Consider the following 26,123-nt stretch of genomic DNA (forward strand, 5'->3'; position numbering starts at 1 on the left):
GTGTAACATGGATATAGTTTCATTTAATGTCCAATCTTTTATTACATCTTTTAATGCAACATTTGTCATTGTTTAAAACATGAAAATCAATAACAAGATGAATATAGCAGCATAAAATAGCTTGAGGCTTGTAGGTGATTGAGAAAGATAGGGAGAGACGTAGCGCAGTACTAATGCATACAATGTGCACGCAGCAGGCGACCAATACACTCAATAGCCTCCTCATGTTCTCTGATTTCAGGTTGCCAGCAGAGTTCGGGGCCAGTGAATCCTTTTCCCATGCCAGTGCCTGGTTCAGCAAGTCTGGGAGGACAAGGAGGGGAACTGCTACCGCACTTCCTCCTAGAACCCGAGGATGTTTTCATTGTGAAGAACAAGCCGGTGACTCTGAGCTGCAAAGCAACCCCAGCCACGCAAATCTACTTCAAATGCAATGGAGAGTGGGTCCACCAGAGTGACCATGCGATTCAGCACAGTGCGGACCGCAGCACGGGTAATTCTAAAATTCAATTCATGTCCATCAAAATACATTATTGTTACTCATACAGCACCAGCTCGACGTACACAACAGCAGAGGCAGGTTCACATATAGCAGTTGATTTCAGCCACCAGCCAGAAACAACTGATGGCAAAGTTTTACACTTTGCACCAATCTGGTTTCCATAGCTGGACATAGCCAGAGAGAAAAACAATGCATGCAACATGTTTCTGTCAGGTGCAAGCAGAAGTCCACAGTCACAACTGACGTCACTAGACATAAGGTTCTTCGTACAGAATTGTGTTAGAGAATTTTCTGACACATTATTTAGATATGGTGAGCATTAGAGCATTGGACATGATGAGAAAGTTTCTGTAAAGGGTTTTCTGATGGCTAAACTACAGACAGTACTTGACAGGAGCTTGGGAGAGCAGTATAACATTCCATTTGTGGGGCTTTTATCATCAAGACTAGTATTAAAATAGAATTTTTATTCTGCCAGATACTGCTCTTAAAGTGCACTGGAGGCGGGGCTCACTGTGAAGTGCTCTCTGAATAAAACTGCTTCACAACCCACATCCTGTGCGCTGAGTGACATCAAACCAGGAGACCACTAGAGCTGTCACTCAGAGCAGATGGTCTGGCTGTGAAGCAGTTCAATGCATAGTGCACTTCACAGCGCAATAGAAGCATAATGTAGCAGAAAAAAAGTTCATATATATTTTAGAAGCTCCATAAAAAGAATGTTTGTACTGATCTCCCCTGTCCCTACTTAGTGCTGTCAGCAGTTTGTCTTGGCCAAAACTGCTGACAGATTTTTATGATACATCACTTGCTGAGAACTGTACTGCTCCTCAAAAGAGATGATTCCAGGAAGTCATTCTCAACATATGGATGATTCCATTGAGTAGCGAATTGTAAAGAAGCGGTTCTTTTATCCCCTCTGTTCAAGAACTGAAGGACTCATTGGAGTTTTCCTTTATTTATTTATTTTCTGTACGTAATTATGGAGGCATCCATATTGTTTGCACCGCCTCTCTGCTCTGTCTACAGCAATTCGGAGATAGTCTTCACAGCAACCACATGGCTATACAAAATTGGTGTCTGTAGATGATTCATAACATCCCTGGGAGAGTATTATAGACTTACTGGATGACTTGCAAAGATCACTGTGCAGGAAGGGGAATAGATAAGCTATGTCCATCATTTATTGTCAATGACCAATCCTGTGTTCTCTACAGTATATAAAGATGTTGGGCTAGTTTCACATCTGCGGCTTGACGATCAGGCTGCCTGATCTAGCAGAGAATGCAAGAGTGTGGCCAGATCTCCGCTGGACCCATAATGATGGGGTGGCAGGCATTCCTTTTGCATCCAGCAGTGCTGGACCCAGAGAATTCCAGCAGGCTGTTCTCTGCCAAAACAGCCTGCCATAATACATGTGGCAGAAGTGAAACTATCCTTACCTGTCATTGTAGTCCTGCTTGTAATAATTATAGGATGAGGATGATGTCTGCAGAGCAGAATCAGCAAATTAGCTCATTGTGATGCTCAGTGTTCTTTGTAAAAACTGCATTTGAATTGAATTGAATTATTTTAAACAGAGATTGCCGTAGAAAATGAGAGAAAATAAAATCAAATTAAAAATTTTAAATATGTTTAACATAAAAAAATGATTCAAACAATATTTTATGATGATTCATTACATTTGAAAAAATGTCTCTTTTAACACTAATAAAGTTGATTTTATGGAAAAATTTTTACCTTTCGTAAAGAAATAGAATAATGCATTATTTAACAATTTAATATAGTTACAATTCTTTACTGGGAATGTGTTAACTTTTTGTTATAGTATGACCTAATAAAGGAAAGTTATGGAATATGTGTAAATTCAGTTTTAAAATCCTTAGAATACATAATGGGACAGTGCAAAGCTTGGGGCATTCCCAATTACAAAATACAAAGCAAGGAATATTTCTTAATTTTGGTTTGATTAATACAATATTATTCACTTAACACATTTGTTTTATGAAACTACTGTAAACGCAAAAAGCTTTTAGAAAACCTAACTTTTAAGTAGTGCTTGTAAGCAAATTCTATGTAGATGGAAAAGGGTTACCTTTCAGGGACCTAATCTATAAGAGTACAACTAAAATAATTACTTTACCTGTAATCAACATTGTAGACACCCAATAGTGTGTGGCTCTGTTACATGTATGTATCCTTTATAATTTGTAGAGACAGATCCTAAAAAGTCTCCAGTGTGCAGTATTTGGGGGGTAATATCTATACTTGGGGAAAGACAGTGTGCAGTATGCATGTCTGCATCTGATGCAAAACAGTAGGTAATGTTCACCTCCAGAAAAAGTTGATAAATCACTTGCACTCTGCAAAAAGGCCATCGCTGATTAATTTGACTTAGGGCTAAACCTGGGGTGGAGTCCAAGGGATTATTGTATTCTCTTTCCACCTACTCATTAGCTACAGTTGCAAGAAAAAGTATGTGAACCCTTTGGAATGATATGGATTTCTACACAAATTGGTCATAAAATGTGATCTGATCTTCATCTAAGTCACAACAATAGACAATCACAGTCTGCTTAATCTAATAACACACAAAGAATTAAATGTTACCATGTTTTTATTGAACACACCATGTAAACATTCACAGTGCTGGTGGAAAAAGTATGTGAACCCTTGGATTTAATAACTGGTTGAACCTCCTTTGGGAGCAATAACTTCAACCAAACGTTTCCTGTAGTTGCAGATCAGACGTGCACAACTGTCAGGAGTAATTCTTGACCATTCCTCTTTACAGAACTGTTTCAGTTCAGCAATATTCTTGGGATGTCTAGTGTGAATCGCTTTCTTGAGGTCATGCCACAGCATCTCAATCGGGTTGAGGTCAGGACTCTGACTGGGCCACTCCAGAAGGCGTATTTTCTTCGGTTTAAGCCATTCTGTTGTTGATTTATTTCTATGCTTTGTGTCGTTGTCCTGTTGCAACACCCATCTTGTGTTGAGCTTCAGCTGGTGGACAGATGGCCTTAAGTTCTCCTGCAAAATGTCTTGATAAACTTGGGAATTCATTTTTCCTTCGATGATAGCAATCCGTCCAGGAACTGACGCAGCAAAGCAGCCCCAAACCATGATGCCCCCACCACCATACTTCACAGTTGGGATGAGGTTTTGATGTTGGTGTGCTGTGCCTCTTTTTCTCCACACATAGTGTTGTGTGTTTCTTCCAAACAACTCAACTTTGTTTTCATCTGTCCACAGAATATTTTGCCAGTACTGCTGTGGAACATCCAAGTGCTCTTGTGCAAACTGTAAACGTGCAGCAATGTTTGTTTTTTTTGGACAGCAGTGGCTTCCTCTGTGGTATCCTCCCATTAAATCCATTCTTGTTTAGTGTTTTACGTATCGTATATTCGCTAACAGGGATGTTAGCATATGCCAGAGACTTTTGTAAGTCTTTGGCTGACACTCTAGGATTCTTCTTCACCTCATTGAGCAGTCTGCGCTGTGCTCTTGCAGTCATCTTTAAAGGATGGCCACTCCTAGGGAGAGTAGCAGCAGTGCTGAACTTTCTCCATTTATAGACAATTTGTCTTACCTTGGACTGATGAACAGCAAGGATTTTGGAGATACTTTTATAACCCTTTCCAGCTATCTACAAAGTCAACTATTCTTAATCGTAGGTCTTCTGAGAGCTCTTTTGTGCAAGGCATCATTCACATAAGGCAATGCTTCTTATGAAAAGCAAACCCAGAACTGGTGTGTGTTTTTTATAGGGCAGGGCAGCTATAACCAACACCTCCAATCTCATCTCATTGATTGGACTCCAGTTGGCTGACACCTCACTCCAATTAGCTCTTGGAGATGTCATTAGTCTAGGGGTTCACATACTTTTTCCACCTGCACTGTGAATATTTACATGGGTTGTTCAATAAAAAACATGGTAACATTTAATTCTTTGTGTGTTATTAGTTTAAGCAGACTGTGATTGTCTATTGTTGTGACTTAGAGGAAGATCCATCAGATCACATTTTATGACCAATTTGTGCAGAAATTCATATCATTCCAAAGGGTTCACATACTTTTTCTTGCAACTGTAACATTATCAACTTATATCAATAGTTCACTGCATTAAAAACTAATAATTAAAGGAAAAGAACCACTAAGAATAACTAAAAATAACCTTGCAACTCTTGCACTGGGGTACCATTGTAATATCCTTATATTAACCACCTCCGGACCGCCTAACGCACGGATGCGTCCGGAAGGTGGTTGATTTACTCCTCCTGGACGCATCCGTACGTCATCTCGCGAGACGCGAGATTTCGGTCAGAGCCGGCCCGCGCATGCGCATTGCGGGCCGGCAAAAGTTAAGGCAGTATTTCGTCAGCAACCTGCCAGCCAATGATCGCGGCTGGCAGGTTGCTGATTTTTCAAAAATCCAATCAGAAGCCATATAGCAGATCATATTAGTAAATATGATCTGTTATATGTCTGCCCTGCTCCTCTGCTGGTCCTTTTCGTCGGTTGGATCCAGCAGAGGAGCAGGCTTCACAGTGAGTACACCAAACACCACACACTAGCCCCAGATCACCCCCTGCACCCCAATTAACCCTTTGATCACCCCTTTGATCGCCCCTGTCAATCACTAGTGAAAAGAAAAAAGTGATCAGTGTAAACTGTCCCTTTTTTTTTTCACTGGTATTGACTGTTAGGTTTTAGGATAGTTTAGGCCCCTTGGTTAGGTAGTTTAGGGATCAGTTAGCGCCCAGCCCACCGCACCGCAGTCCCTTATTCGCTGATTAGCGTATCGCTAATCAGCATTTGTACTTTTATAGTATCTGGAAGTGATCAAAACTGATCACGGTCAGATCTATAATAGTATTAGTGTCACTTTAGTTCGCCCTCCACCCAAAACGCAGTGTTTGCCCGATCAGGCCTGATCGGTCATCCACACGTGCATTCACCCACGCCCGCCCCACCGCAGTGACAAAAACATTTATTTTTTTTGATCACTGCACATTCACTTTACACGCGCTGCGGCGATAAAAAAATCAGTTTTGATATTTTTTATCAACCGCAGCGGCCTCCGGTACTTCGCTAGCCTCCCATTTGTAAGACAGGCTTGCTTTTTTTCCTGGGTAGTCTCAGGGAATACCCCTAAATTTAGTTGCCCAAATGTCAAACAGGGGGTATTCTTCTGAAGAGGCCTACAGGCTACTGACCCAGTCGGATGACGAATGGGAACCCTCATCTGATGAATCTAGCGGGTCAGAATACGAACCTGTAGAAAGCAGTGGCTCTCTGACCCAAAGTTCGGACGAGGAGGCTGAGGTCCCTGATAGCACCAGGCGTACCCGGCCCCGTGTCGCTAGACCACAGGTTGCGCAGGATCCGCTTCAAGAGCAGCAGAGTGGGGCTGGTGCTGTCGGATTACGTGGTGAGGCATACACCAGCAGCGCAGCCCTTCCTGGACCTAGTACCAGCACTGCTGTACAACCTGGTGAAGTGGCGAGCACCAGAAGGGCAGTTGAAGCTGGTACTGTGGCACGAGCAGTAGTGACCCTGTCGCAGCCACCGCAAAGACGGGCCCGTAGAGCCCCTAGAATCCCTGAGGTGCTGGCAAACTCTGATTGGCAGTCCCCAACTTCAGCCGCACCTGTAGTTCCCCCTTTCACCGCCCAGTCTGGAGTTCGGGTTGAGACAGCTCAGATCGGTTCGGCCCTGGGATTTTTTGAGCTGTTCTTGACTGCGGAGCTCTTGGACTTAGTCGTGGCCGAAACAAATCGGTATGCCACACAATTTATAACCGCCAACCCGGGAATCTTTTATGCCCAGCCTTTCTGGTGGAAACCAGTCCAAGTTTCCAAAATTAAAACTTTTCCGGGCCTTCTCCTCAACATGGGTCTAACTAAAAAGCATGAATTGCGGTCATATTGGTCCACAAACCCAATTCATCACATGCCCATGTTCTCTGCTGCTATGTCCAGGACACGATTTGAGACCATCCTGCGTTTCCTGCACTTTAGCGACAACACCACCTCCCGTCCCAGGGGCCACCCAGCTTTTGACCGGCTCCACAAAATTCGGCCCCTCATAGACCATTTCAACCAGAAATTTGCAGATTTGTATACCCCAGAGCAAAACATCTGCATAGACGAGTCCCTAATACATTTTACCGGGCGCCTTGGCTTCAAACAATACATTCCAAGCAAGCACGCCCGGTATGGGGTCAAATTGTATAAGCTCTGTGAAAGGGCCACAGGCTATACCCACAAATTTTGTGTCTATGAGGGAAAAGATCAGACCCTGGAGCCGGTCGGTTGCCCTGACTACCTGGGGAGCAGTGAGAAGACAGTCTGGGACTTGGTGTCACCCTTATTCGGCAAGGGGTACCATCTTTATGTGGACAATTTCTACACAAGTGTGGCCCTCTTTAGGCATTTGTTTCTAGAACAGATTGGCGCCTGTGGCACAGTGCAAACTAGTCGCGCGGGCTTCCCCCAAAGGCTTGTTACCACCCGTCTTGCAAGGGGGGAGAGGGCTGCATTGTGTAACGAAGAACTGCTCGCGGTGAAATGGAGAGACAAGCGTGACGTTTACATGCTCTCCTCACTTCACGCAGACACGACAATCCAAATTGAGCGAGCAACCCGTGTCATTGAAAAGCCCCTCTTAGTCCACGATTATAACCTTCACATGGGGGGGTGGACTTCAATGACCAGATGTTGTCTCCGTATTTAGTTTCCCGACGCACCAGACGCTGGTATAAGAAGGTGTCTGTATATTTGATTCAATTGGCTCTGTATAATAGTTTTGTTCTCTACAGTAAGGCTGGGAGAACTGGATCCTTCCTCAAATTTCAGGAAGAAATCATCGAGAACCTCCTGTACCCAGGAAGTTCCGTGGCCCCATCCACCAGTGTAGTTAGCCGTCTACACGAGCGACATTTCCCCAATGTCGTTGCCGGTACCTCAACCCAACCGTCACCCCGAAAAAGATGTTGTGTCTGTAGCAGGATTGGAATAAGGCATGACACCCGCTATTTCCGTCCTGACTGTCCTGACCACCCTGCCCTATGCTTAGGGGAACAAAAAGGGGGAGGGGTCAGCACATCCCAATGTGCAGGTGCACGTTGCTTGTGGCTGCAGATATCTGACAAACACATGGTGCAACAGCACTCTGCAAACCAAAAGCAAAGTACAAAGGTATATTACATTGCAAGTGCTATGCTAATAACTTAGAGATGCTTAGCAAATACATTTTGTACAAAATCATTTGAGCCCTTCTGCCGAACGTCAAGGCGACCTCTATAAGAAGGGTCCTAACACTAAAACTCACCTGTTGGGTGCCATAACAGCGACCATGGATCCAGAAAGTGCAGGTCCCACATGCATGCTGGGCCACCTTGATTTTTGTCTATGTGGAGCCAAAATGGCCTTCATTGAATCCAGGGGCTACAAATACCAGCATGCATGCTGAGCAGACTATGTACTCAGTCTAATTAAATTCAGCCTGCGAGGCAGGGGAGGGGCAGGAGGGAGTGCACGACCATAGGAGTCAGCCACAACTCCTATACATAATACTATAAACAAAAAGGGGAGGGGTCAGCACATCCCAATGTGCAGGTGCACGTTGCTTGTGGCTGCAGATATCTGACAAACACATGGTGCAACAGCACTCTGCAAACTAAAAGCAAAGTACAAAGGTATATTACATTGCAAGTGCTATGCTAATAACTTAGAGATGCTTAGCAAATACATTTTGTACAAAATCATTTGAGCCCTTCTGCCGAACGTCAAGGGGAGTTTAGGGGAGTGTTTCCGGAAGTACCACACACAGGTACACCTAGCATAGGGATCACATCTCACCAGGACAGGCACACAGGGCTATTAGGGCCCATTCACTCACAGCTGCTGCAAACCTCTCCTTTCACCTGGGACAAAGTGCATAACGCACTTCGCCACATCTTTGGGTGATTTGACCCATGGGGAAGGAGAGGTTTGTTCTATAAAGGTAAAAAAAACAAAAATAAATAAATGAAAAAAAAAACCACTAAGCAAAAAGGTTAATGTTTAGTTCAAAAAGTTAAAGTTTATATGTTCTGTTCCAAAGTTAATAAAATTATTGTGTTGCGGCCTGGTTTTTTTCTTTTCTTTTTTTTTTTTTTTACCTTCCAGGTGGACCAACCGATCGACTAGCTGCAGCACTGATGTGCATTCTGACAGAAGCATTGCGCTGCTGTCAGATTACATGCAAGTCGGTGTATGCAGCGCTGCAAGACGAGATTTCTACTCTGCAGTAAAAGATACGTTTGCCAAGGCATACGAGCTGAGGAGGAGGCGGTGTTCCAATGCTTTGGCAAACACTTTGTATATAAAAAAATAAATAAATAAATCCCGGCAATGATTTATTCATCCACATCGATTGATGTGAATGGAGAAATCTGTTTTGCCAGGGCATACGAGCTAAGTGGTTATGGATGTTGGGCGGAGCTCCTATGTCCTGGCAGATGCCTTTCCCCTCCTTTTTTTTTTTTGGCAGAGATTTTTTCATCCACATTGATCGATGCGAATGAAGAAATCTGTGCCGTTCATTTTTTTCTTTCAGCCCAGAGGCTGAACGGAAAAAAAAAAATCTCATTACCTGTATGCTCAATATAAGGAGAATAGCAGAAACTCCTAATGCTGGCCATACATGTAATGATTGCGGAGACCCTCAAATGCCAGGGCAGTAAAAACACCCCACAAATGACCCCATTTTGGAAAGAAGACACCCCAAGATATTCGCTGAGGGGCATATTGAGTCCATGAAAGATTTAAATTTTTGTCCCAAGTTAGCGGAAAGTGAGACTTTGTGAGAAAAAACTAAAAAAAAATCAATTTCCGCTAACTTATGCCCAAAAATTTTTATATGAACTCGCCAGGCCCCTCATTGAATACCTTGGGGTGTCTTCTTTTCAAAGTGGGGTCACATGTGGGGTATTTATACTGCCCTGGCTTTTTAGGGGCCCTAAAGCGTGAGAAGAAGTCTGGGATCCAAATGTCTAAAAATGCCCTCCTAAAAGGAATTTGGGCACCTTTGCGCATCTAGGCTGCAAAAAAGTGTCACACATGTGGTATCGCCGTACTCAGGAGAAGTTGGGGAATGTGTTTTGGGGTGTCATTTTACATATACCCATGCTGAGTGAGATAAATATCTTGGTCAAATGCCAAATTTGTATAAAAAAATGGGAAAAGTTGTCTTTTGTCAAGATATTTCTCTCATCCAGCATGGGTATATGTAAAATGACACCCCAAAACACACTCCCCAACTTCTCCTGAGTACGGCGATACCAGATGTGTGACACTTTATTGCAGCCTAGGTGGGCAAAAGGGCACACATTCCAAAGAGCACCTTTCGGATTTCACCGGTCATTTTTTACAGATTTTGATTGCAAACTTCTTCTCACACATCTGGGCCCCTAGAATGCCAACGCAGTATAACTACCCCACAAGTGACCCCATTTTGGAAAGAAGACACCCCAAGGTATTTTGTGATGGGCATAGTGAGTTCATGGAAGTTTTTATTTTTTGTCACAAGTTAGTGGAATATGAGACTTTGTAAGAAAAAAAAAAATCTATAAAAAAAAATTATCATTTTCCGCTAACTTGTGACAAAAAATAAAAAGTTCTATGAACTCACTATGCCCATCAGCGAATACCTTAGGGTGTCTACTTTCCGAAATGGGGTCATTTGTGGGGGTTTTCTACTGTCTGGGCATTGTAGAACCTCAGGAAACATGACAGGTGCTCAGAAAGTCAGAGTTGCTTCAAAAAGCGGAAATTCACATTTTTGTACCATAGTTTGTAAACGCTATAACTTTTACCCAAACCATTTTTTTTTTGCCCAAACATTTTTTTTTTATCAAAGACATGTAGAACAATAAATTTAGCAAAAATTTATATACGGATGTCGTTTTTTTGCAAAATTTTACAACTGAAAGTGAAAAATGTCATTTTTTTGCAAAAAAATCGTTCAAATTTGATTAATAACAAAAAAAGTAAAAATGTCAGCAGCAATGAAATACCACCAAATGAAAGCTCTATTAGTGAGAAGAAAAGGAGGTAAAATTCATTTGGGTGGTAAGTTGCATGACCGAGCAATAAACGGTGAAAGTAGTGTAGTGCAGAAGTGTAAAAAGTGGCCTGGTCATTAAGGGGGTTTCAGCTAGCGGGGTTGAAGTGGTTAAATGGACAACCCATTGATATCAGTGTTAACTATGTACAGTATTGCTATATTTCCCCTGTAGTGGTACTGCAGTTAAATTGAAAATGTTGTTGTTTTCCTCAACAAACCACTGCTAATTATTTGAGGTCCTAGACGTTAGACACTCTAGGCTTATCATTGCTTGACCCGAATGTCCGTTCTTATTTTTGACTTGGTAGCACCATCATTTCATGATAATGTACAATGCTTTCAACTTGCTTGATCCTTTCTCCTGGGAGATAAGTCTACTCCAGAGGTATCTAGCAGTGACTTACTCCCCTGTCCCCCCAAGCACGCTTGGTATAAGAAGGTTAGGATAAATAGATGTTGACCAAACAATTACAGAATGTATACAAAACCTTTTGATCCATGAGATGCCAATATATCTGCTGACTAATAAATATTAGTGTTGAGCGAGCATGCTCGGCCGAACTGTTATGCTCGGCCGAATACTGCGGATGCTCAAGCACAATTTAATACAATAAAAGTCAATGGGAGACCCGAGCATCAAACCAGGCCCCCACTGCTCGGATGAAGAGAGGGTGTCTAGTTCACAAAAAAAGGTTAGAAATTGAATTCCCATCAAAATGGTTTGGAAACAGCATTAACAGGATAACTGGATGTGTCTTGGACTCCTATTATCTACTACATACAATAAACAACCACACAAGGGATATAAGTCAAAAGCCAGGTATATGCAAGCCCTCAATCTATCTATCAATGGGACAGATGACAAGCTTAGTCAGAATACCTTACAATGGCAGCCTTGTGCATTATGAGACATTCCAAACCAGCTCTCATCTGACTAAGAGCCAGTAAGCCTCAAAGTTACTTCAGATCTGTTCGATGGCTTGGGTAAACCTGCGCACCTAGATCAATATCATTAGGGAGACAAAACGTTTTCTGATTGCCCTAACATAATATTCAATAACCTTTCTATATAGTTTTGTCATGTAAAAACTAATTTGCATAAACATGGTCATATGGGAAGACAAGCAAATGGGAAGAATCTGCCTTCTTTTTCAGCTGAAAAAAACATTTGCATGGAAAATTCACGATCTACACTACTCATGAACAGCACCATCTATTGGATTCATACTTTTGTCATAAGACTATGAAACCAATAGATGGCGCTGTTCATGAGTCATTACAATCAGGGCAATAGTCCTCAGATACACCCTAGCAAGCTTTTATTACCGCAGATAAAGTGCTAGAAGATGTGTTAATGATATCAGCAATCCGATATACACCTCAGTGTTAGCGTAGGCTATTATAGGCTGAGTGCTACATGGTGTGTGGACTCTGTTGGTTGAGCATTGCACCCCACTTACTAGATGAAAAGCACCATCTATTGGTTTCATAGTCTTATGACAAGAGTAATCATCTTGTCATAAGCCTATGAAACAAATAGATGGCGCTGTTCATGAGTAGTGTAGATCATGAATATTCTAATCATGAATTGCTATCACAAAGGCTACACTAATAATCTTGTCATAAGACTATGAAACCAATAGATGGCGCTGTTCATGAGTTCATGAGACTATTAAACCAATCGATGGCGCTGTTCATGACTCATGAACAGCGCCATCCATTGGTTTCATAGTCTTATGACAAGAGTAATCATCTTTTCATAAGACTATTAAACCAATAGATGGTGCTGTTCATGAGTAGTGTAGATTGCAAATTTTCCATGCAAATGGTTTTTCAGCTGAAAAAGAAGGCAGATTCTGCTCATTTGCATGTCTTTCCCATATGACCATGTTTTTGAAAAATTGCTTTTACATGACAAAACTGTATAGAAAGGTTATTGAATATTATGTTCAGACAATCGGAAAACTTTTTGTCACCCTAATGATATTTATCTAGGTGCGCAGGTCCACCCAAGCCATCCAAAAGATCTGAAGTAACTTTGAGGCTTACTGGCTCTCAGTCAGATGAGAGCTGGTTTGGAATGTCATACTAAGCTTTGGTCTGGGGGGTTTCCCGTTTCTGTTGATCTCTTGATCATCTTTGAGATTTTCCACACCTTGATTGGAGTCCACCTGTGATAAATTCACTTGATTGGACATAAAATGGAAAGACACCCCTCTGTCTATATAAGGTCTCGTAGCTGACAAATCATATCAGAGCAAAAACCAAACCATGAGGAGAAAAGCACTGCCTGTTGGGCTCAGAAACAGGAGTATTTAAAGGCACAGATCTGGAAAAAGGTATGGAAAACTTTCTGCTGAACTGAAAGTTCTCAAGAGCATAGTGGCCTCCTTAAATGGAAGAAGTTATGTACAACCAGGACTTTTCCTAGAGCTGGCCACCCCACCAAACTAAGCGATTGGGGAGAAAGGGCCTTGGTAAGAGAGGTGATCAAGAACACAAAGGTTACTCTGGCTGTGCTCCAAAGATCCTGTGTGCAGATGGGAAAAACTTCCAGAAGGTAAACCATCACTGCAGCACTCCACCAATCTGAGCTTTATGGCAGACTGGACAGAAAGAAGCCACCTGAAGTTTGCAAAAAGGCACAAAAAGAACTCTCAGACTGTGAGAAACAAGAGTCTCTGGTTTGATAAAATCAAGATTGAACTTTTTGGCTTTATTTCTAAGTGTCATGTCTGGAGTAAACTTGTCCAATACCTTCCCTACAGTGAAGCATAGTGATGGCAGCATCATGCTGTGGGAGTGCTGCTACGCGTACCCACCGCTGTCTTGCTGTCCGGGGCAGATGCGTATGTCACTCTACTCTACCTGTCTGAACTCAGACTAATGCTCAGTGAACTGTCCTACAGCAGTGCAAGAATTAATCTCTTCATTGTGCTTTCAGTCCAGCTTTTGATTAAGGAGCTGACTACCTGGGCTGGGCTGTGGATCCATCTCCTCGCCTGAACTTTGAGGTGCTCTAATTATCAACTAAGGTGATCTGTTGTGTAAATACCCATGTACCAAACGTTGCCTATCTACTGATTGTGCTCCTTGCCACCTGCCTTGACCTTGGAACTGTGACCTGGACTATACACATGCTCTGCTTGCCCCAACCTTGGAATTGCTATTTATAATGCATAAATACTCAGTCTGCTCTGACTTTGGAGTGTGTTCAGACTATGCTTTGTGCTTGAGTCCTTGGTGCTTCACATCAGTGTCTCTGACCCCCAGGAGGTAGCAGGCTGGCTGGTTCCTTGCGGTGATGTCCAGATCCCTGTATAGGGGTTAAGGGGTGAATACCAGGGAACTGAAAGGACAACAACCTTAGGTTTAGCCAAACACCCCTTAGGTTTAGTCCAACTGGTTAGTTGGCACAGAGGATCCACACCACTGCATACAAATTTTTTTCAGTGACTGGGACAGGGAGACTGGTCCGGGATGAGGGAATGCTTAATGGAGTAAAGTGAACAGATATTATTAATAAAAACCTGATCCAGAGTACTCTGGACCTCAGACTGAGCCAAACAATTACTTTCCAACAAGACAATGACCTAAGCACACAGCCAAGACAACACAGTAATGGTTAGGGACAGCTCTGTGAATGCCCCCAGAGTCCTGACTTGAACCCAATCAACCGTCTCTGGAGAGACCTGAAATGGATATCCATCAACAGTTCACCATCCAACCTGATAGAGCTTGAGAGGATCTGCAGATAAGAATGGCAGATATTCTCTAAATCTAGATATGCACACCTTGTGGCATCAAACCTAAGGTTGAAATGGGCTTTAATTTAGAACCCAGTAAAGGGTCTGTATGCTTATGTCAATGCAATATTTTAGTTCTTCGAATTCAATAAATTAACAAAGATTTATAATATTCTTTTGTCACTTTATGGGGTATTTAGTGCAGAATGATAGAGAAAAACTAGAATTTTTATTATTTTTTATTTTAGCATAAGCCCACAACATGAAAAAAGTGAAAAGGTCTGAGGACATTCCAAATGCATTGTATGTTGATAATAAACACGACACATGTAACATTGTCTTGAATGTATGACTTTTGACAGGTTTAGGCAACTATAAACTTGAGATAAGCAATTTAGTCTACACAAATCGAATTTCCCAAAAGATTCGACCTTTGTGGCAGTCATCATTTTATAGATCAGAAGGCAGAGAAGGTATCTGCCACCAAAAAGGGTTAATTGAACAGTGCAGTTTGTTATTAGGCTGTTTTATACCACTAGCTACCCATAGCCATATATGTCACTGTCACTTTGATATTACTAATGCTTTTTTGGAGTTAAAGAGCTTGAAAAGGGTTCAAAACAGTCCTAGGAGACCCCAGTGACACTTCTAAATCACCCAAGTTGGTCCCAAAACTAATTTTGGAAACTGTGCAGATCTCTACTATAAACCAATCAGGTATATAATGTCAATTATTCAGTTACACAATGTTACAAATGTTAACTCTGAGCTTCTCTACCATAAATAGTTAGCTACCACTAGAGATGAGAGAATTTTGGTGGGATTTCTGGATTTTAGAATGATTTAGAATGATTTGCACACTTTGACTGTATATATGCTTTCTATTTTGTGTTACTAGCCATTAAAGCCCCTTTCACATAATTGTATTTTTGGTCTGCATTAGATGTGCATTTTTTGTGGCTTGAACGCGGACCAATTCATTTTAATGGGTCCACAAAACATGCAGCCCACCAGGTGCCGTCCACAGTCCCACAAAAAAAAGTGTCCTATTCTTGTCCGTCTTGCAGACAAAAATAGGCATTGTTACAATGGATCTGCAAAAGAGCTAATGTAACACAGACGTCACACGGGCCTCAAAATTCATACAGTAATGTGAATGTACCCTAACTTGCCATTATGAATATAATAGGATCAAATTGGTATACAGAACATACCCCCCCCCCCAATCCCCAGTGGATTGGATTGCCTATTGCGCTAGACGCTGCAAGACAAGAATTCAATGAGGCGCTATAGATAAAGTCTGTTTCTTACAGGCAGTCACACATTCTCCTCCCACCTCTAGTCCTCTTTACAATAGGGAATAGAAGACAGAGGTTCATGGCTTGGAGCTTGACAAATGACAGTAACTGGAAGATATGCCACCAGGCTCTGCATTTGTATTTTATCATATTTCACAATACTATACCGAGGAGAGACAAAAAGGGAGGGGAGAGGGAGCAGAGGAAGTAACAGGTTTTTGTTTTCCTCTTTTGTTAATTAATTAACCTTCAAATAAGACCATTTTACTGCTCATTTGTAATGAATGGTGAACAAAAGCCAGGCAGAAGGAAGATAGGCACTGGGATACAGAGCACCGCAGCTACCTCTTGCTTTTTTTTCCCCTTATACAAATGACTTTAGGGCAAGCAATCCATGGGCATAGAAAAGTTCACCTGCACTTGCTTGATAAACCCAGACTTAATGTAAAATTTGTAGAAAATCACAGCAGTGAATGGTTGTTCATCATACTGCATATTGTCAGTGCTTAGATAAGGACAAAAAAAAAAATACATTTTATCTTTTACTTCAATGCATCCGGTGTAACAAATGAAGCAACTTCCCAACTAGTCCAGATTTTAACCACTAGTTGACCACCCATTGACTAAAATGTCCCTGCAGAGATGGCAGCTGCACATTAATTGTGCAGCTGCGGAAGCAGGATACTGGCTGTCAATGACAGCTGGGCTCCGAATAGAGAAGACAGGGGCAGGTTTTCTAACTCCCCTGCCTTCTCCATCATTTATATACTCAGCACCTAATAAGCGCTCTGTATACAAATCTGAAAGTGGCACTTCCTGCTCCAGTCCTAGTGATTATGTGGGGCTTGGTAACTGCTAGTGTTGATTGAGCATCAAAGTGCTCATGTGCTCTGGCTGAACACATCGGTATGCTTGAGTTCTCTACCGAGCACCCAAGCATAATGGAAGTCAATGGGAGAACCCCAGACACCCCCTGCTCGGAAGAGAAGAGGATGTCTGGTTCACAAAAAAAGGTTAGAAATTGATGGAAAACCCATAAAAATGGTTTGGAAACAGCGTGGGAAGGTTTCATAGTCTTATGACAATACTATGATTCTAATAGATGGCACTGTTCATGAGTAGTGTAGATTGCAAATTTTCCATGCAAATGATTTTTCAGCTGAAAAAGAAGGCAGATTCTGCTCATTTGCATGTCTTTCCCATATGTCCATGTTTATGCAAATGAGTTTTTACATTACAAAACTGTACAGAAAGGTTATTAAAAATTATGTTAGGACAATCAGAAAACTTTTTGTCACTCTAATGATATTGATCTAGGTGTGCAGGGCCACCCAAGCCGTCCAACAGATCTGAAGCATTTTGAGGCTTACTGGCTCTCAGTCAGATGAGAGCTGGTTTGTAAGATATGCTGACTGTTATCTGTCTCATGGATAGATTGTTGGCTTGCACATACCTGGCTTTTGGCAAATAGCATTTATGTGGTTGTCTATTGTATGTCATAGTTAATAGGAGTCTAGGACACATCCAGCCATCCTCTTAATGCTGTTTCCAAACCATTTTGATGGGGTTTCCATCAATTTCTAACCTTTTTTTGTGAACCAGACACCCTCTCTTTTTCAGAACAGGGGGTGCCTGATTTTTTGCTCGGATCTCCCATTGACTTTCATTGCATTAAATTATACTCGAGCACCCGCAGTAATCGGCCGAGCACTGCAATGTGCCGAGCATTGCGATGCTCGAGCCGAACAACAGTTCGGCCGAGCATGCTCGCTCAACACTAGTAACTGCACAAGCTGCTGGGTCTTAGTCGACCCAGATCAGTTCTGCAGTGAGGCTCAACTACCTTGTTAAAACCCCTGTAACTGCAGCCTCAGTTACAAGAGAAAAAAGCAATAAAAAAAAATTCACGGACATTAGCCCTGCTGTAAAAACTATTTTAGCGTCCTGGCTGCTGACATACGTAAGGTGGTTGGGAACAGGTTAAAAAAACATATGCCACTACATGCCACACTGCAGCTGCTAACCCCAACCCACATTGACCTAAACCATACATCCCCCTATATCAAAATAACCATTACAGAAAGGGGACATAAATTTAAAAAAAAATACTTTTATTGTAGGTGTGATCTCTTGTCTGACTACCTGTGAACCATACCGTGCCTGTCTACTGATTCTGTTTCTTGCTGCCCACACCTTGGAACTGCTACCTGGACTACACACATACTCAGCTTTGGACTGTGTTCCGACTACACCTTTTGCCTGGGTCCTTCGTTTTTTGCACTGGTGTCTCTGCCATCTACACGAAGGCTACTCCAGGAGGTAGTGGGCTGGTGGCTTCCCCATGCAAAGTCTAGATCCCTGTATAGGAGTTAAAGGGTAAATAACAGGGAATTGCCAGTACAATGCCCTTAGGTTTAGCCCAGAGTCAAACTGGTTAGTTGTTACAGTGGGTCCACTACTTTCCAGCGCTGTATATTATCCGGATTGCTGTACAAACTAGATATATCTGTATTAGGGTCAAAGATATTGGGGGAGATTTATCAAACTGGTGTAATTCCACCTTTCATTTTTGACAGCTCCTTTGGAGAATGAAAGGAGGAGTCTGATTGGTTGCTAGGGGCAACCAAGCCAGTTCTACTTTACAGCAGTTTGATAAATCTCCCCGATTGTGTTTACATGCCCGTAAAACAAGAAACAAGCATACGTGATGAAAAGTATATTATATACTATGATCATGCTCAGTGCTTGTAGCTCAATGCAGACTAACTAAACAGTGCAGTCTTCCTTAGTTAACAAGAGTTAACTGCGGAACACAGAGCGAAGCGGTACTCAACCGCAGTGCGGCCACATTGCGACCATGACATGACTGCGCTATGTGGTTGTACCATTACTTCTCCAGATCCCCTATTCTTAAGATTGTCTTCATACACACGACTTACTGTGGCAATGTCACAAAAGAGGGAACTGCTGATGTAGTTTTGTCCTTTATGGTTAAATACAGAGAATCTGAACATATAGGTTTTGACAAACATCTAACTAAATGGTAATAGATACCATGATAAGAAGGATCTATTTTATACAAGCAGGCAAATAACACGTATTTGTGAGCGTTCATATGTTTGATTTTTAAGTGTGTGTTTGTACACTGTGACTTGCTTTTGCTGCCAGGTTTATTGCATAGCAGCTAAAAGTATACTGTGATTGCATTTTTTTTCTCTTCCTTCTCCAGGGTGTTGCACATGTGAGTAATTAGGGTGAGGCTATCCAACTAGGAGAAGTTAAAAAGCTAGTCTTGAGGGCAGCTCAGTCCTTTGAATCCAGAGGGAAAAAAACAGGCTGGTTTGAGATCTGCATATATACAAGCAGGCAAATAACACGAGTTTCGCGTGTTTCATTTTTAAGTGTATGTTTGTATTGTGTGTGACTTTAGATTACGGGACTTTAGGAGGGGACTACAGTAAGTTAGATTCTTATCACTGCACTATATTGTATTTTTCTCTTTTCTTGCATAATCCCCATTTAGTATGTGTTTCATTATTGACAGCGCAGTTCAGTGCATATCTGTATAATGTATGCAGTCCTGGAACAGCTGTTTGAGGGTTCATATCTTTGTTCAAAATGTGAGCAAATTGCCTGTTTGGAATCGCACATCGAATATCTAACCGGGCGAATTTCAACACTGAGAAGCATTGACAATTTGGAAAAGAGTTTGCACGGTTGGCAGATGAGGGGGATATCTGTTCAGGGATAGCACTGCTGCAGCCAGATATCTCCTCTGCCAGTCAGAGGAATGTCAGCTCCAGTAAGCAGGGGACCAGGAGATCAGGTCAGGCCAGACAGGTGCTGGTAGTTGGAGACTCAATTATTAGGGGTACAGATAGGGCAATCTGTCACAGACCAGGATCGTTGAACGGTGTGTTGTCTTCCTGGTGCTCGAGTTCGACACATCGCGGATTGGGTTGACAGATTTCTGGGGCTGGAGAAAATCCAGTGTTCATGGTCCATATCGGAACCAATGACAAAGTTAGAAGCAGGTGGAGCGTCCTTAAAAATAATTTTAGGGAGTTAGGTCAAAAGCTTAGGTCAAGGACCTCAAAGGTAGTGTTTTCCAAAATAATACCAGTCCCATGAGCCACAAAAAAAAAGGCAGCAGAGGATTAGGAAGGTTAACAAGTGGCTCAAGAACTGGTGTAAGAAGGAGGGGTTTGGGTTCCTGGAGAACGAAGCCGACTTCTCTTTTGGCTTCATGCTCTATCGTAGGGGTAGGCTGCACCTAAATGGGGAAGAGGCAGCTGTGTTGGGGAGAAGATGGCTAGAAGTTTGGAGGAGTGTTTAAACTAGGGACTGGGGGAGGGTAAATACATAATAGGATGGGAAGATAGTGCAGATAGAGACTGGGGGCAAGGTAATGGGACTGGGGCAGAAATGGATAGAGGGACTAGAACAGTTCAGAAGGAAAGATGTAGGGTCAAAAATATACATAAACCTCTTAAATGTATGTATACTAATGTTAGAAGCCTGACTAAAAAAAATGGTGAACTGGAATTAGTGATGTGTGAGGAGGACTGTGAAATAGTGGGAATAACTGAGACATGGCTGGATGATAGCTATGACTGTGCAGTTAATGTACAGGATTACAGTCTGTTTAGAAAGGATCACCAAAACCAGAGATGTGGAGGGGTCTGCCTTTATGTAAAGTCCTGTCTAAAGCCCACAGTTCGAAACGATATAAATGAGGGACATGAACATGTTGAGTCACTGTGGGTAGAAATACATGGAGGCAAAAACAATAATAAATTACTAATAGGAGTTTATTAGAAACCACCTAATATACCAGAGTCCACAGAAAATCTAATACTAAACGAGATAGACGAGGCAGCAAATCATATTGAGGTGGTTATTATGGGAGACTTCAACTACCCAGATATAGACTGGGAAAATGAAACTTGTATATCTCATAAAGGAAACTTCTTGTTCTTTGCAATAACCAAAGACAATTACCTTTCCCAACTGGTTCATGACCCAACTAGAGGGAAGGCCATACTGGACTTAGTATTAAGCAATAGACCTGACAACAGCAGATGTGCAGGTTGGGGGACACCTAGTGACCATAAAGTAATAACCTTCTAATTATCATTCAAAAGAGTATTTCTTCAGTGAGGAGCAAAAATACCAAACTTCAAAAAAGCTAAATTTAGCCAACTAAGAGAGGCCATAGGCCTGACTAACTAGGACAAAGTAAAAATACAGCCACAAAATAGGATATTTTTAAAAGCATCCTAAAATCTAATTGTGAGAGGTACCTACCTTATTGGAATAAAAGGTTAAGGAACAAGAAGAAACCAATGTGGATAAATAGAACTGTAAAGAAAGCAATAAATGACAAAAAAAAGCATTTAAATCACTAAAACGGGAGGGTAGCGAGGAAGCAGTGAAAAACTATAAGAAAAAAAGAGAATATGTAAAAAACTAATAAAAGCAGCCAAACTAGAGACCGAGAGATTTATTGCCGAAGAGCAAAACTAACCCTAAAATGTTCTTCAATTATATAAATGGTAAAATGTATAAATCTGAAGGTGTCTGCCCTCTACAGAGTGATGAGGGGGGAGTTGCAGAGAGCGATGAGGAGAAAACAAAGCTATTAAATATTTTTTTCTCCACTGTATTCCCTGAGGAAAATAAGCTGTCAGATGAAATGCAGAATGTAAAAGTTACTTTCCCATTAAAAGTGCCCTGTCTGACCCAGGAAGAAGTACAGTGGCGTCTTAAAAATATTAAAATAGATAAATCGCCAGGACAAGATGGCATACACCCGCCTATTCTAAGAAAAATAAGTAATGCCATAGCCAGACCCTTATTTCTAATATTTAAGGACTCTATACTGACAGGGAGTGTTCCATAGGAAATGTGGTGCCAATATTTAAAAAGGGTCCAAAAACAGATCCCGGAAACGATAGGCCGCTAAGTTTAACATCTGTCGTGGGTAAAATGTTTGAAGGTTTTCTAAGAGATGCTATCTTGGAGTACGTCAATGAAAATAAGCAAATAACGCCATATCAGCATGGCCTCATGAGGGATTGGACATGTCAAACTAATTTAATCAGTTTCTATGAGGAGGTAAGTTCTAAACTTGACAGCAGCGAATCAATGGATGTCGTGTATCTGGACTTCTCCAAAGCATTTGACACTGTACCGCATAAAAGGTTAGTATATAAAATGAGAATGCTTGGACTGGAAGAAAATGTCTGTATGTGGGTAAGTAACTGGCTCAGTAATAGAAAACAGAGGGTGGTTATTATCGGTACACACTCAGATTGGGTCACTGTCACTAGTGGAGTACCTCAGGGGGCAGTATTGGGCCCTATTCTCTTCAATATATTTATTAATGATCTTGTAGAAGGCTTGCACAGTAAAATATCATTTTTTGCAGATGACACTAAACTGCAAAGTATTTAACACGGAAGAGGACAGTATACTACTACAAATGGATCTGGATAGATTGGAGGCTTGGGCAGATAAGTGGCAGATAAGGTTTAACACTGACAAATGTAAGGTTATGCACATGGGAAGGAATAATGCAAATCACCCGTACATACTAAATGGTAAAACACTGGGTAACACTGACATGGAAAAGGACTTAGGAATTTTAGTGAACGGCATACTAAGCTGTAAAAACCAGTGTCAGGTAGAGGAGGTTCAGAGGAGGGCAACTAAAGTAATAACTGTAATTGGGGGACTACAGTACCCTGAAATATTATCAACATTAGGGTTATTCACTTTAGAAAACAACTGAGGGGAGATCTAATAACTATGTATAAATATATCAGGGGTCATTACAGAGATCTATCCCATCATCTATTTATCTGCGTCTAGAGAAAAGAAGGTTTGTACGCAAACATAGAAGAGGATTCTTTACGGTAAGAGCAGTGAAACTATGGAACTCTCTGCCTGTGGAAGTGGTGATGGGGAGTTCACTAAAAGAATTCAAGAGGGACCTGGATGTATTTCTGGAGTGTAATATTACAGGCTATAGCTACTAGAGAGGGGTCGTTGATCCAGAGAGTTATTCTGATTGCCTGATTAGAGTCGGGAAGGATTTGTTTCCCCTTAAGTGGGGAAAACTGGCTTCTACCTCACAGTTGTTTTTTTTTTGCCTTCCTCTGGATCAACTTGCAGGATAACAGGCTGAACTGGATGAACAAATGTCTTTTTTTGGCCTTATATACTATGTTATTATATTACTATAGGCTTTTAGCCCACTTTTTATGAAAACTACAGACTAAAGCTTGATAAATCCTCTACAGTTTAAAACCTGTGGTGTAATCATCATTAATCCCTTCTAACAATTATTATACTATGCCTTTTTTTATTACTGCATTGGCAACATAAAAACAATTTTACAAGGTCAATGAAGACCTGCTGTGAGTAACATTGCTTTATGATTATGGAATAGAGGATAAGCTTCTTCTAAATTCCACTGCTGCAATAAGTGGAGTAAGATCTCTACTTTTGAAGTTAGGAAGCAGTAGATGTAAATAGATGCATAAAGGTGTTACCCATAGAAAGTGGAAAATACACATAAAAAAATAAAGTGTCACTCTACACTCTTTTTATTCCAACTTAAACAGGAACCCCTACAGCAGGGATGCTCAACCTGCACCCCTCCAGCTGTTGTAAAACTACAACTCCCATCATGCTCGGCTGTAGGCTGATAGCTGTAGGCTTTCTGGGCATGCTAGGAGTTGTAGTTTTGCAACAGCTGGAGTGCCGCAGGTTGAGCCTCCCTGCCCTACAGTTTCTTCTATAAGGGTTATGCAGTGCAGAGCAACACATTTGCTATATATAATTTTGTACTCTTCTAATACATCTCAAATTTAAAACTGTAGTATCTGGAATAAAATGGGGAGATGGTGTACTCTGGCTGATGAAGTGATCCATTCGATCCCGAAATGTGTTGCTTTTTGCATCAATAAAGTTTCTAAACTGAACTCTACTCTCTCTAAGCCATGCATCCATGTAAAGTCCCAGTTTTCTTCTTCTCTAACTTCAAATGCAACCCTTTCCTGATTAGTGATGAGTGGCAGAGGCAATATTCGAATTTGCAATATTTCACAAATATTTGGGCGAATATTCATCAAATATTTAGGCGAATATTCATCATATATTCACAAATTCTTGAATTTGTGATTATTTTCTTTTTCAAGCTGCTAGAAGTTTCCTGAGACTAGAGAAATGGTTGGCATGATTTATAAGCAGATAGAGTGCTCCAATATATTCGCAATTGCGCAAATCCGCAATTATTGATGTGCATATTTTTGCGCAATACGTGCAACTTCACATTTTAGCAGGTCTGACTACATATTACTGATTTGTGCACTAAGTATTGTCACACTACCTAACACCCTGCACTGGAACCAGCTACACTATATCACAATCTAACCTACACTGACTATCTCCAATTAACTATCTGCATTATATATATATGAAAAAAAAAATCTTGAATATTCGAGAATGCAAATATATAGCACTATAATCAAAATTTTTGTAACTTCTCGAAGTGCCAATATTTGCAATTAAAATTAGCAATTTGAATATTCGTGCCGAACACTATTCCTGGTGAGGCAATTTTCTGTATGTGCCTGGCCTTGTCAATGAAAGTGGAGAAGGCGTGGCAGTTGCATAAAGAGCTGAGCCTCTAGATGTAAAGGCAACACCCCCATTGCTCCTAGAGGCTCATTTGCATATATTAAAAATATTTTTCTCAGAAATGCGGTCACATATGAACAATGGACCAACACAGATGCCTTCAGCTGCCAAGTGCACATGTAACAGGTCAGCCAGTTTCTTAGGTACAAATCTACTGACCGATGCCCTTTAAGGAGAGTGTAGGCAACTTACTAATATATATGTAGATGCAACTCAATAAATTAGAACATCTTTAAAAATCAGTTTTGGTAATTCAATTCAAAATGTGAAATATCTATTACATAGATTAATAACATACAGAGTCTATTTCAAGCATTTTATTTATCAGAAAATTAGAATTTTATGTAAGAACAATTAAAGAAATTATATTTAATACAAAAATATTGACCTACTGAAAAGTATGTATAGTACATGCACTCAATACTTGGTTGAGGCTCCTTTCGCATGAATTACTGCATCGATGCAGAGTGGTGTAAAGATAATCAGCCTGTGGCACTGCTGAGGTGTTATGGAAGCCTAGTTTGCTTTGATAGCAGCCTTCAACTTGTCTGCATTGTTTGGTCTGTTTATGTCTCTTCTTGACAAAATCCCATACTGTCACGAACCAGCTACTATGAACCCATTGCGCAACGTGTCCTACCTCCTCTAAGGGCGTTGTCTATGTGAACCCCTCAATCTTAACAGTACCCCTGATGGTAGGGATAGACTTTCCTGAGGGGAACACCAGGTCGCTACGTCTTAAAGAGGCAGGCCAGGAGGTACCTGAGCAAGGTTCCAGAAGTACAGACAAAGTGAGCAGGCCAAGTCGTAACCGGGAGTAACATTGCAGTACCGAAGGATGAGGTCAAGCAAGCAATAGGTAAGGGCAGGCCGCACAGGTACAGGTAATCCTTGTTGGCAACATGAGAGTCAAGGCAAGCAGGTTGGGATCAAACAGGTAGCTGAGTCCAGAAACACAAGAACGAGTCAGGTACACAGGAACACAAGCAGAGATCTCAGCATTCAGCCACCTTAGCAGGACACAAGGACCTTGACACTGAGGTATCTGGGAAGGGGGCTGAGACACGTATATACAAGCAGGAGGGTTAGGATTGGTCAGCGAGGTCGCATGATCTAACCCATAAAGCACAGGAAGTGACGAACGCCAGCCCTTAAGGAAGTACAATCAGCAAGCATGCTGCGGCCAGGGCTGAAAGGAGACTGTGGAGTGGATCCCAGAACAAACAATACCTACAAGGACAGAGCTCAGGTGCACAGCAGACACTGTTACACATACATTCTCCCTGAGGTTTAGGTCTGGCGAGTTTGCTGGCCAATCAAGTACAATGATATCATGGTTATTAAACCAGGTATTGGTACTTTTGACAGTGTGAGCAGGTGCCAAGTCCTGCTGTAAAATGAAATCAGCATCTCCATTAAGCTTGTCAGCAGATGGAAGCATGAAGTGCTCTAAAATCCTGGTAGATGGCTTACGCTGACTTTGACTTGATATAACACAGTGGACCAACACCAGCAGAATACATGGCTCCCCAAACTATCACTGACTGTAGAAACTTGAATTGTGCCTCTCCACTCTTCCTCCAGAGCCTGGGACCTTAATTTCTAAATTTAATGAAAAATGCACTTTAATTGGAAAACAGGACTTTGGACCACTGAGCAACAAATTAGTCCTTTTTCTCCTTAGACCATGTAAGACACCTCTAACATTGTCTTAGGGTCACGAGTAGCTTGACAAAAGGAATGTGACAGTTGTAGCCC

The 26,123-nt window shown here is 41.5% G+C and overlaps 1 protein-coding gene across 1 annotated transcript in view; it reads left to right on the forward strand.

Annotated features, from left to right (window-relative positions):
* UNC5A (unc-5 netrin receptor A) overlaps positions 1 to 26,123 on the forward strand; it is a 554,915-nt gene that overhangs the window by 275,749 nt on the left and 253,043 nt on the right. Inside the window, 1 exon segment of the mRNA XM_044277435.1 lies at positions 242 to 493. Coding sequence (XP_044133370.1) covers positions 242 to 493 — 252 coding nt within the window.

Source organism: Bufo gargarizans, chromosome 2, assembly GCF_014858855.1.
Source record: "Bufo gargarizans isolate SCDJY-AF-19 chromosome 2, ASM1485885v1, whole genome shotgun sequence".
Classification (NCBI taxonomy): domain Eukaryota; kingdom Metazoa; phylum Chordata; class Amphibia; order Anura; family Bufonidae; genus Bufo; species Bufo gargarizans.